General features: G+C 36.0%; 1 protein-coding gene across 16 annotated transcripts in view; it reads right to left on the bottom strand.

Moving 5' to 3' along the window:
- The window catches only part of MSRB3 (methionine sulfoxide reductase B3), a 184,283-nt gene that overhangs the window by 58,819 nt on the left and 112,233 nt on the right, over positions 1-13,231 (bottom strand). For 2 of the 16 annotated variants that reach the window (XM_086400161.1, XM_086400163.1), the window contains exon 6: positions 6,927-10,263. The exons of 12 other annotated variants lie outside the window; for them this stretch is intronic. In XM_086400161.1, coding sequence (XP_086256287.1) covers positions 10,217-10,263 — 47 coding nt within the window. In that variant the 3' untranslated portion in view covers positions 6,927-10,216. Of the gene's footprint in view, positions 1-6,926; positions 10,264-13,231 lie in introns of those variants that run through there. 2 more of the 16 variants (XM_086400158.1, XM_086400162.1) reach the window with 1 other exon arrangement.

Consider the following 13,231-nt stretch of genomic DNA (forward strand, 5'->3'; position numbering starts at 1 on the left):
CAAAAATACTTCCATTATATTTTTATAGGATAGGGTGTGAAGAACAATTTTCTTAACATAATCCCAAAGTAAACATTATAAAAGAAAAGACTGACATGCTACTAATAAAATTTTTTAAATTTCTGTAGAGAAAAAAAATCTTAAACATCAAGCAATCAATTGGGAGAAATATTAAATGCATTACCCTTTTAATAATCAGCAATAGCATCACTAATGTGTACCTAACACTTGATGAGGGATTTAACTATATATTATTTTATTTAGTCTTCATAACATTGACATAGGTATTATAAGTATTCTTGTTTTACAAATGAAGAAACTAGGCTGAGAGAGATTATATTACTTGCCCCAAAATACACAAAGCTTAAAAGGCAAAGCCGGGATATAAATGATGGTCTGTCTGACTCAAGCCCTGCTCTTACTTCCAGCCATACACACAGACACACAGATACACACACACACACACAGTTAATAAACAATTCAGAAGAGAATTATAAATGATAAATAATACATAAGAAGAAGAATGTTCACTCTCTCTAGACATTAGAAATGTAAATTAAAACAATGAGATCCTACTTTTCACCTATCGGATTAGTAAAGAAAATAGGAAGATGGTAATACTCAAGAGTTGGCCAATGTAACCAGAAAAAGATAATACTTTATACAACTGGTGAGACTATAAACTGGTACAGTTTTTCTGGAAGGCTAGTTTCTGGGAAAACTAAGTCTTTAAAATGTGCAGACTATTCAGCCTTTATTTTCATGTATTTTATTTTTATTTATTCACACTGCCACATTTCTCCTCTACCTCCCTTTGTTCTTTGCCCTTCATTTTCAAACTATATTCTTTGTTGTGTCAAACTAACTCCCTGAATGCTTTTAAAATGAGATACCAATGTTGTACTATAATCCTGTCATCCATTAGCTCTGCAGTAGTCTTACACAAATAAACCCAAAAGTAGAAACAATGAAATAAGACTGAAAAATATCAGAAAATACAGTCTACATTAAAATCACATGTATCTGCAAAATAGATAGTTCCTTCACTTCCAACAAAACTGACGTGAAAGTTCTTTGCCACGTTAATCTTTGTGAAGTAAAAAAAGCAAAGTGAAACCCTCTCGTCTCTTGAATTGCTGTAACATGTTGTTAACTTAGCTAAGTACTCAAAAATAGATAATGGTATTTTAAAAGTTGTACAACTTGTGTTCCAATCTGATTAAAGATGATAATAACAGATCTTTAAATTTTACTTTACATATATTTAATTTTAAAATATTCTTAAAACAAAACTCCAGAGTTATAAAGGCAAATTTAAACTATAACATGAACAAATGCATATTTTAATACATTTTACCAAGTATTGTATGTAGTATGTTCCACATGGAACATCCTGGGTATTTGTTGGAAACATACTGGGTATCAATACTGCGTATTTGTTGCATAGAAAAGATGCTTATTAACTATTTATTGAAGTACATATTTTTAACTGTATGATATGTAACAAGTCCTTTTTTCCTCCAAGAGAAAAATTCTTAGCAAATAAGTTATAATTAATTTTAAATCACACCTTTAAAAACATTCAGCATAAAAAAGAAAAATAAAAAGTCTACTCTTAATGGAAGCACACGCAAAGATCTTAGAACCACGTACGTTCTCCTCATCAACTTCCTAACTTGAAAAACTGCACAATGCAGTCTCTGCCTTGAATCCTTTCTGATATCAGATGTGTGAATAAATAATCAACATATAAAGTACCTCACTTAATTTGCTATCTAGAACCATTTCTGAAAGAATACCTAAAGGAGTTCTATAGCAAAACGAAAACAGATATAAGAAAGATCAGGACCCAAGAAACAGTAATGAGTAAAATAAACAGGTAAAATTAAACAGTTAATTCTAAATAGCAGTTCACAACATGGCTGTAACACTTAATAAAATTCTTCAGAAATGGTTTTTAAGAAAGTAAAGACATAATGAAAAATATTACAAAAATTCCAGATTGAAGGCAGCTTAAGGACACAGGTGTGTGTGTGTTTGTGTGTTAGTTGCTTAGTCATGTCCAGTTCTTTGTGATCCCGTAAGTCGGTAGCCATTCCCTTCTCCAGAGGATCTTCCTGAACCAGGGATGAACCTGGGTTTCCCACATTGTAGGCAGATTCTTTACCATCTGAGCCACCAGGAAAGCTCCTAAGGGCACGGAGGTCAGAGACAAATCAAAAGTACTAAAGTACCTACATTGGGAGGACCAGATGGAGGTTTTAGAATTTAACACACTCCCTATATTAACAAAGAACACAAAGTCAAATAGGCTTCTTAAAGTTAACTGGTAGACAGATAAATATAAACTTACGTCTAACTTTTAACGAGAAGTTTTTTAAAAGGAGTAAAAATGTAGTTAATCCAACCAAAGAGGGAAAGGAGAGAAAAGGACAAGGACAATGGTGTAATAAAAAGAAGACAAGATGTCAGCAACAATACCAAATATATTGGTTTGCATAATAGATGTGGTCAGCCAAATATAAGCCACTAAAGACTAATCATTTGGCATTAGTTTAGTAGACATTTATTCAGTCATCACTTGTGACCTATTTGTGCTTTGTGCCGGGGATAAATATAACAGAAGAATTAAACAGGGGCTCTAACCCCAAAGACTCTATAGGATAGGAAGTTAAAGTTATTATAGTCCATTTTGTGGAATTTCAAATTAGAAATAATTAAAACAAATTACCATATTTTTTCCTATATGGGATTATAAATTCATATACATGGTTTTAAAAAAAATTGTACTATGATATCGGATTAAAAATTAGCTTCAGATTTGATCAGAAATCAATGTATGTTTTTATAAAAATGGTATACCAGTGGTGACAGAAATTAAGAAACACAGAAACAGTGTAGGGATGGGGGTGACATGATTGCCTTAAGTAGACACAATCAGAAAAATTTATCCAGTTTTTAAGAGGACTTAATACTGGTTCATATAGCTTGCAACATATTTTTGCTTTGGTCTTATCCATCCTCCTCCTTTTCCCACCAAACACAACTTCTATCACTATGCTTTCAAAAGACAGACTGATGTGTTTGTTTAAGATGTATGGTATCTTTAGACCAAACAGACGTTTTTCCATTTGCCATTTTATGTAGTATTTACACATAACCTCAGTGAAGGAGCAAAATGAGGGATTAAAAAGACTTCCTCTAGGTAAATATGACAGAGGCTGAATACACATCATTATCTCTGGATAAAAAAGACAGAACAACTACAATCAATGGGCAAAACTCCAAAATTAATAGTTATATTTGCCACCTATTTATATACATAGAAAACATTTATAGTTAAACCCTCTAAAATAACTTATTTGCAAATGATGAAGGTCTGCCTAGTTGTAAAAGTAAACGCAAAAATTACATATTGACTGAAATGCTACCCTGCCTAACTGAAAACAAAAATCCTAGTTCTTTTATGCTGAACTTAACCTAATAAATATTAACACTTCAAAGGATGTATTCAAGAGTAGCACAAAAGCTATATTTTAGTTGAAATTTCTTTTTAATTTATGCTGTTTTGGCTAAAAAGCAAGTACAATTTGATAAGGTAAAACACAACTTCCAGTGGATTATATTATGAATGATATATTTTTCCTGTAATATTTTACTGGTTATAAATTTTAGAGTAAAAGCTTAAGATAGTGGTCATTAAAAACAGAATGTGAAAATATTTTAATCATATTCAGTCATTAATCATGTCATTTTTACCAGATTTCCCTGCTAAGTTATTTGAAACAGATTAAAACATTTGCTAAACCATAGCTTTCCTGTTTCTGAACATCCCATATACAACCATTCTATTAACTCAGTGAGAAATGCAGGTAACAGATAAATGTAGATGCTTTCATTTTTTGGTTACGTAGACCCATGACTTGTTTGGTGACACAACATATATATCAAAATTCATATGAATTGGGAAAATATCTTCTTGAAAAATCATGTCAAAAAAGAAAGATTATTAAATCTAGCAGTAAGAAGAATAAATCATAAGAGAAAGTTACCATCAATCATTTGATAAAAGTAAGACATGGTATCTTTCAGATTTCTAATAGATAAATCTGAAGTATTTTGAAAGAACAGAAAAAAGTTACTTTTTAATAAACTGGTTATAAGATAAAGATGAGAATTAGTTTAACTGCTTTTCAAACTGGGGAATTTCTAAAAGGTAATTAAAAAAAATAATAGCTAAGACAGGATTTCTACAAAACAAATTAGTCTTTTGAAAAACCATAAAAATATTTCCTTTAAAATTGGTTATAAAATAGAGAGTAGAATTAACCATGTGAAAATACGCATGGTTGTCTTTAAATGTTGTCTTTAAACGTTTTCCTCAAATCTAGTGTCATGCCTATTAAGTAATAAAATATTAAGCTGCATATCTTTAAATTTAAAATAATCCTACTAACAAAGCATCTTTGTTCATTTCTATAATTTCCTACTTCAGGAAAACACATACATTTATCATTACTTTGTTGTCACCCTTACCACTGAGAAGTTTACAAATACTAAAACATTGTGATCAGTAACTAGCTGTTGAATTAATAGTTAAATCAGTCGCATAATTAAACTGACACTGGGATCTGTGATTTTTTTTTCCTCAGGTATGTGCAGGCGCACAAACAAAATAATCAAAAGCCTCTCCCCCTTGGCCTTGTTAACTATAAAACAAACAGGTAGCAGAGAGAGGTGACTGTTGCCTGTTTATCATAGTCATGTAAGAATATCCTAACAGTAGTTTATAGTTAATTTCTACACTGAAAGTTGTTTCTGTTAGACACTAAATTATCTTGAAATAATTTACAAATAGCTTGGTTAAGGCAACATGAAAGCTTTATCTGAGTATAATCAACAATTTTGGAATTGAGTGTGGTTACATTAAACTTCCAAGGGAGGCTTCCCAGGTGGCGCTAGTGGTCAAGAATCCGCCTGCCAATGCAGGAGATACAAGACAGGCGTTAGATTCCTGGGTCAGAGAACCCCTGGAGGAGGGCATGGCAACCCACTCCAGAGAATCCCCGTGGACAGAGGAGTCTGGCAGGCTACAGTTCAGAGGGTCACAAAGAGTCAGACACGACTGAAGCAACTTAGCACGCATGCACATTAAACTTCCAAACTGACAAAATGGTATTCACTTGACACTAATATTTTCCCTTTCATTCATTCATTCATTTACAAAAAAATATGAATCATTTTAACAAAACATTTATGAAATTTCTGTATTTTGACATGACTGTATTCTCATAAAATTTTATAAAATCCTCAGGTTACATAAAATGCATGCTAATTACCCAGAAAATTTGGGAAGGGGGAATTGTATTTCATCATGGATGAATTTCACATAATTTTAAAACTAGATTTGCGGGGAAATTTTAAATTCTTGTATATATAAACACACATACTTGAAACTAAAGGCAATTTTAAGTTGTAGTATGCAGTATTCTTCTACAATCTTAAAAAACATAAAATCATACAGCTAGAAAAATAAATATATTAGTACAATACTTAGAATTTAAAAACCAACAAATGTCTAAATGAATAAATCAGCAAAAGACACGTATCTAGACAATATTTTAAGAAGTACTGCTAACTAAGAAACAAGGCATGATAAAAAAATAAATTGAGTACATTTTCATATAGTATAATTTAAAAGGCAAAAATATAGATAAAAATTAACATAAAGCAAGCCACAAAATGTGACAAATTTGAAGAAATTCCTACGAAGTCAACTCTAATGTATCACATTTGAATGAGTTTCAATGCCCCTTTCATTTGTATAGTAAAAGTATCTTTTACTTTAGTATGCAGCAACCCAGGGGGAAATTGACTTCATTTTGATAAAATATTGTAGCATAGAAATGAATTTAAATCCAATATGTTATCAGGATAATATCTCAAACTCTATTTTTCATTGATTGGGGAGCCTGGGGCTTACTAATTTGATAAACTCTAAAACTTAAGTCTTTGCATTGCTGTTTTGTGTTGCTATGTTCTGTTGTAAAATATATTAGTTGCTAGCAAATTTTCTTGTTATTTACATCTCTCACCATCTATATAATGGCCTTCCATCAATATCATGAATGATTTGGATGCAAGGTAGTTTATAGGTACATTTTTTGAAGAAAAATATGATTTTTACAAGTGGTAAATATTCTGCATTATCTTGTAAGTGACAAAAATACTTCCCTTTGCAAAACTCAACATTATTCCATTTATCATTCATTCATTCATCACTTATTCAACAAATCTTACCCCGTACTACTGTGTAAAAACATACTGTTGAATAAGTATATCTTTAGTGTATATCAATTAAATATCTTTAATTTCAACAAAGGGCCTCTCTGGTGGTTCAGATGGCAAAGATTCAGCCTGCAATGCGGGAGACCTGGGTTTGATATCTGGGTTGGTAAGATCCCCTGGAGGAGGGCATGGCAACCCACTCCAGTATTGTTGCCTGGAGAATCCCCATGGACAGAGGAGCCTGGCAGGTTACAGTCCATGGGGTCGCCAAAAGTCAGACACGACTAAGCAACTAAGCACAGCACAGCACAATTTCAGCAAAAACAAAAAAGCAGTACAACTAAACTGGTAGGTTACTAATTTGCAGTATTTGAATACCAAATAGGCCATCTGACCACTTAAGTGATACATGTATTTGAATCTCCAAAATATATATATTGAAAATGCACTAAAATCCACTAAAAGTGGTCATCAAGCAAAAATTTACTTTTAATTTGTTCTTCTTTGATTTCTATCCAGGAAAATTAATTCAAAAATCAAAATAACCTCTTGGAAAATGTTCTTTCCTATAGTATAGTTCTATAATACAAAAGACAAGACCAAACATTTTTTGAGACATAAAAAGAACTAAAAAGTCATTGTCATTTTAAATTATTTTAATATCAATTTTGATATAATAAGCAAGTGATTTCTAGCTTGCTTATTACTACATTTGTACTTATTCCTTAAAATATTTCATACTGTAAAATATCCAATCTTTTGAACCTTAGTCTACTCATTTATAAAATGGAAATAATTATTAGAATTCTTATAGATTAAATAAGTTAGTAAATATAGAGCACTAAGTACAATGTGTCACACAGCAATATAAAAGCAGAGTTAGCAATTGTTACTATTATTATTATCCACATAATTCGGTCCAAATTCTTTAATCTAATAGACTCTCAAGTATACCATTAGCACTCAACAAAAGTCCTCCAGTTCTGGCAAGTTGGTTTACTTACTGTTCCTCAAATATATTTTGTACCTTCACTTCTGTGTCTGCCTTCAACTGACTTATTATTTAAAATGATCTCCCTCTTTATTTCATGGCAAATAGATGGGGAAACAGTGGAAACAGTGGCTGACTTTATTTTGGGGGGCTCCAAAATCACTGCAGATGGTGATTGTAGCCATGAAATTAAAAGACATTTACTCCTTGGAAGGAAAGTTATGACCAACCTAGATAGCATATTAAAAAGCAGAGATATTACTTTGCCAACAAAGGTCCATCTAGTCAAGGCTATGGTTTTTCCAGTGGTCATGTATGGATGTGAGAGTTGGACTGTGAAGAAAGCTGAGCACCGAAGAGTTGATGCTTTTGAACTGTGGTGTTGGAGAAGACTCTTGAGAGTCCCTTGGACTGCAAGAAGATCCAACCAGTCCATTCTGAAGGAGATCAGTCCTGGGTGTTCTTTGGAAGGAATGATGCTGAAGCTGAAACTCCAATACTTTGGCCACCTGATGCGAAGAGCTGACTCATTGGAAAAGACCCTGATGCTGGGAGGAATTGAGGGCAGGAGAAGAAGGGGACGACAGAGGATGAGATGGCTGGATGGTGATTCGATGGACATGAGTTTGGGTAAGCTCTGGGAGCTGGTGATGGACAAGGAAGCCTGGAATACTGCACCCATGGGGTTACAATGTGTTGGACACAACTGAGCAGCTGAATTGAGAGCTTTGAGGGAGAACCATTCCCTCTGGGCAAGGCCTGAAAACAGAAATGGCAGGTCTGTGATCCGAGACCAAGAGGGCACCATGGGCCTGGCTGCCCAGACATGCGCGGGGCATGCAGCAGTCCAGCAACACTGATGATGAACGAGGCCCACTGCCCCACTATCTGCCCCTGCAGGTCACTTCCCATCCCACCTCTTGAATTGCACATCTGAAAAATGTGGATACTCTTTCTTCGCAAGGGCTCTTAGGAGCCACCATCTATGTAAACATTACTATGAAAACATCTATGTAAACATTACATGTGGAGAGCTGACTCATTTGAGAAGACCCTGATGTTGGGAAAGATTGAGGGCAGGAAGAGAAGGGGATGACAGAGGATGAGCTGGTTGGATGGCATCACAGACTCAATGGACATGGGTTTGGGTAGACTCCGGCAGTTAGTGATGGACAGGGAAGCCTGATGTGCTGCGGTTCTTGGGGTCAAAAAGAGTCAGACACTACTGAGCGACTGAACTGACTGACTGGCTTTATTTCTATCTAAACTCTAGCCTTAAAGACCCAAGTCTTGCCTTCAACATGGAACCTCCCTGATCAATCACCATAACCTAAAGTAATCCGCCTTCTTCTAAATTCTACTATGACTCTATTACTGGAACCACTCATGTTGTCCTACACCTACAGATACCTTAGTGTGTGTGTATATGTATCTTATCTCTCCAGTTAGATTATAAGCTCCATGAGGGCAGGAACTGTCATACTCATATATCCGCCACCATGTCTTAGGTATAGTAAGTGCTCTACATGCACATATGATTTGACTGATCATGCAGAATCAATGCAAAAGCGTCTACATACTGGCTCAATGCATTAACAACAGTAATCTAGACCTGAGAATGTTTAGAAACAAGAGACTACACACAGCCAACACAACTGCATGAATGGTAGCCATAATTGGGCCAAAATAAGCTTCCCAACTTATACTACTTGGTAATAGCTCCTGGTACTTAGAAATAACATGTAGGCATACATGCTCAGTGACTTAGACATGTCCGACTCTTTGCAACCCCACGGACTGCCAGGCTTCTCTGTCCATGGGATTTTCCCAGCAAGAATACTGGAGTGGGTTGCCATTTCCTTCTCCAGGGGATCTTCCCAACCCAGGGATCGAACCCATGTCTCCTGCGTCTCCTGCATTAGCAGGTGGATTCTTTACCACTGAGCCATATGGGAAGCCCATAGAAATAACATGGGTAAATCTCAAAAACATAGTATAGAGAAAAGATATCAATGGGCTTCCAAAGTGGTGCTAGTGGTAAAGAGCCCACCTGCTAAGCAGAAACATAAGAGATGAGGGTTCAGTTGCAAACAGTTGGACGTGACTGAAGCGACTTAGCACACATGCATGCATCACATGCAAGACTACGCACTGTATGATTCCATTTTATATGAAGCTAGAGAATAGACATCTAATCAATGATAACTGAAGTCAGAATAGTGGTTCCCTCTGGGGAGTAGTTACTGACTGAAGGAAAACATGAGGGAACATTCTAGGGTAAAGGAAATGGCCTCTATCTTGGCCTATATATTGACGTTGGTCTATATCTTTATTTTAGTATGCTGAAGTGGTGAGTTAAACCATTAAAATTTTAATATACGCTTCAATAGCTAAAAAACATTTAAATTGTAAATTTTAAGTTCTAAAGCTACTACCCATGGTCTCCTGCTCCAAGAACTTGGAAACAAAGTCTTAAGTAGCAGATTTGTAGTATGTTTGCCAAGTCTAATGGCAAAACTATCTTCTGTATGGATGCATGAGCAGATGGATGGATGAAGTTGAAGCCAATGAGAGCCAAATAAAGTCTCAATGGCCAGGACCATTCCTATTTTGAGACAGATAATTCATGGTACCTTTAACTCATAAAGCTAAACATTCAATTTGTCTGTTTTCAAACTTTGTTCTTGTCAACCACAAATTGGCACTTGCCATGAGTGCTTGCCACCTGCCTCCACAGGGATTAAATCATGTGCTGCTGCAGCTGCTGACGTTCAACACCCTTTGAAGGAGTTCAGGGTAAGAGCAGAAATGAGGCACTCTGTGCTCAGAGAAAAACTGGTAGGACAGGTCTTCAGAAAGTTAGATATTCTCAGGAGCTGATTTTATGAGCCCAATTCTTCATATCTAGAAAAGCACTAAGATCCTTCATGGTGACGACTATTTCTCGTGACTAGCAAAAGCTTCACAGGACCAGCAGAAACTTTCTACAAAACAAACAAACAAAAAGTGCTTGATTGCATGTATTTCCCCTTTACCAAAATCATAATATATATGTCCTTTCCGCCTAGGTCCTGGGAACAGTCTCTCAGAGTTATCTGAGCTATCTGTCTCCTGGGCTGCAGTCCTCATAGTGCCCCAAATAAAGCTTAACTCGCAACTCTTAGGTTGTGCATTGTTTTTAAGTTGACATTCTTCTGTGTGCAACAGGGTAACTTTCTGGACATGATCTGACTCCCTATGTAGGTCTGCCTTTAGGGCGATAATATATAATAGTAAGGAAATTTCAGGCCCAACATGAATGATTTATTTTGACAAATTGATAAAGTGAGTTCATATGGTAATTTTGCGAGTTATAGAGCTTGACTAGAGAAAAAAGACAATGATCGTGCAGATGTAAGTATTCTGAGCTATGTGAAAATTAGACTTCTCATTGTAAACAAATATATCTGAATTTTAGTTTCATTCATCCATCTTTGGGGTTTGTCCACATGAGTCCATCCCTGGGAGCTATGGAAATATCTACGTTTCTGAGTCTAAAATTTTAAGACTAGATACTGGAAAACAGAAAATTCACCAAGGCAATTGATACTAATATTTCAGGCCTCTTGGGAAACTGCCAGGAACATTTTCAGTGGCCTACTAATGGCCACATTGTAATCATTTATAAATCTGTACTATACTTGGTATTTTTAAGGTGTGTTTATAAACATATTATGTTTAATTTGAAAAAAGATTAAATTTGATAATATATAATAGTATACATAGTAATTATATAAAACAAAAAGCTAATAATAGAAAACTTTAAAACAAAAGGTGCTCATTAAAATAACTATCTTATGATCTAACAAAAAGGACACAGTCCTTGCAACTTGAAGACCTGAAGTTCAGTCCTAGATTAGCCAATTACCACTTATGTGGACTTAAGCAACTCAATAAACCTTACTGTATCTCAGAAAGGTAAAAATATCCCTTTGTATCTTACAAAGATTTTTGTGAGTCTCAAACGATAAGATTAATTAGATGCTTTTCAAATGGTAAAGCATTATGTAATATAAATATTTCTATCATCATATATCCATTAATATCACATCTGAAGTTAGGTTACCAAATGATGCAACTACATAGAAGGAATTAGATTCACTTAAAAATATAATCACGCTAACTCTATAAAATATTTTTACTAAATAACTGATATGCAGATGACACCACCCTTATGGCAGAAAGTGAAGAGGAACTCAAAAGTCTCTTGATGAAAGTGAAAGAGGAGAGTGAAAAAGTTGGCTTAAAGCTCAACATTCAGAAAACGAAGATCATGGCATCTGGTCCCATCACTTCATGGGAAATAGATGGGGAAACAGAGGAAACAGTGTCAGACTTTATTTTGGGGGGCTCCAAAATCACTGCAGATGGTGACTGCAGCCATGAAATTAAAAGACACTTACTCCTTGGAAGGAAAGTTATGACCAACCTAGATAGCATATTCAAAAGCAGAGACATTACTTTGCCAACAAAGGTCCATCTAGTCAAGGCTATGGTTTTTCCTGTGGTCATGTATGGGTGTGAGAGTTGGACAGTGAAGAAGGCTGAGTGCCAAAGAATTGATGCTTTTGAACTGTGGTGTTGGAGAAGACTCTTGAGAGTCCCTTGGACTGCAAGGAGATCCAACCAGTCCATTCTGAAGGAGATCAGCCCTGGGATTTCTTTGGAAGGAATGATGCTAAAGCTGAAACTCCAGTACTTTGGCCACCTCATGCGAAGAGTTGACTCATTGGAAAAGACTCTGATGCTGGGAGGGATTGGGGGCGGGAGGATAAGGGGACGACAGAGGATGAGATGGCTGGATGGCATCACTGACTTGATGGACATGAGTCTGAGTGAACTCCAGGAGTTGGTGATGGACAGGGAGGCCTGGCGTGCTGTGATTCATGGGGTCGCAAAGAGTCGGACACGACTGAGCGACTGAACTGAACTGAACTGAAGGACATAAAGTTCTCCTGTGATAGATTCAATTTGGGGCCTCTATTATTCTTCCCTTCCTATCTCTACAGCCTTCACCGTGTGATTTGACAGTTCTGCCCACTAGAGGGGCAGAATACTTAACACCACATGACAAGTGAGAAGAACATGCTCTTTCCATTTCTTTCCTTTTGGCTTGAACATCCTCGTGCTTGGTCAATGGGATACTACCAGATCTGCTGCAGAGACTTGAAATGTGCTTGACCAGTGGGGCTTGCCTTCTCTTTTACCATTAATGATAAGACTTGTGAAGCAGACCTGAACCTAACCTGTGACTAGTTTATGTCAACCAACTCCCACCCAAGCCGTAGATGTGTGAGCACAAATAAACTACTGTTGCTTTAAGTCACTGCTTCTTATGGTGTCCTTTCACACTTTGTTACTGTGACGATCACTAACTGACGGGCCCAGTGATCACACAGACCATAGTATACTATATTTGTAAGATCATTAGTTTAAAGGATCATCTTTAGGTTACTGGTGGCTCAGAGGTTAAAGCATCTGCCTCCAATGTGGGAGACCTGGGTTCAATCCCTGGGTCAGGAGGATCCCCTAGAGAAGAAAATGGTAACCCACTCCAGTATCCTTGCCTGGAGAATCCCATGGACAGACAAGCCTGGTAGGCTACAGTCCACGGGGTTGCAAAGAGTCAGACACAACTGAGCGACTTCACTTTCTTTCTTTCTTTAGGTTATTTATAGATAATGTAATCCATAGCCATTAATTTTATCATTTAATCAGAAGTAATCAGTGACTACTAACTATTTACCAGGGAATATTCTAGGCACTGGGCTATTCAGGGTATGGAACATTAGCTTCCCTAATAAACAATGGCAAAATCTTAGTGGCCTATTACAGTAAAAGTTTATTTCCCTCTACATAAAGGCCAATGAAGATGTTCCTGGATGAAGAGCTCTCCTGAGTGGATCTCTTCCA

Source organism: Bos grunniens, chromosome 5 (genome assembly GCF_055505025.1).
Source record: "Bos grunniens cultivar Pamir isolate PY7600 chromosome 5, Bosgru_T2T1.0, whole genome shotgun sequence".
In the NCBI taxonomy this organism is placed as follows: domain Eukaryota; kingdom Metazoa; phylum Chordata; class Mammalia; order Artiodactyla; family Bovidae; genus Bos; species Bos grunniens.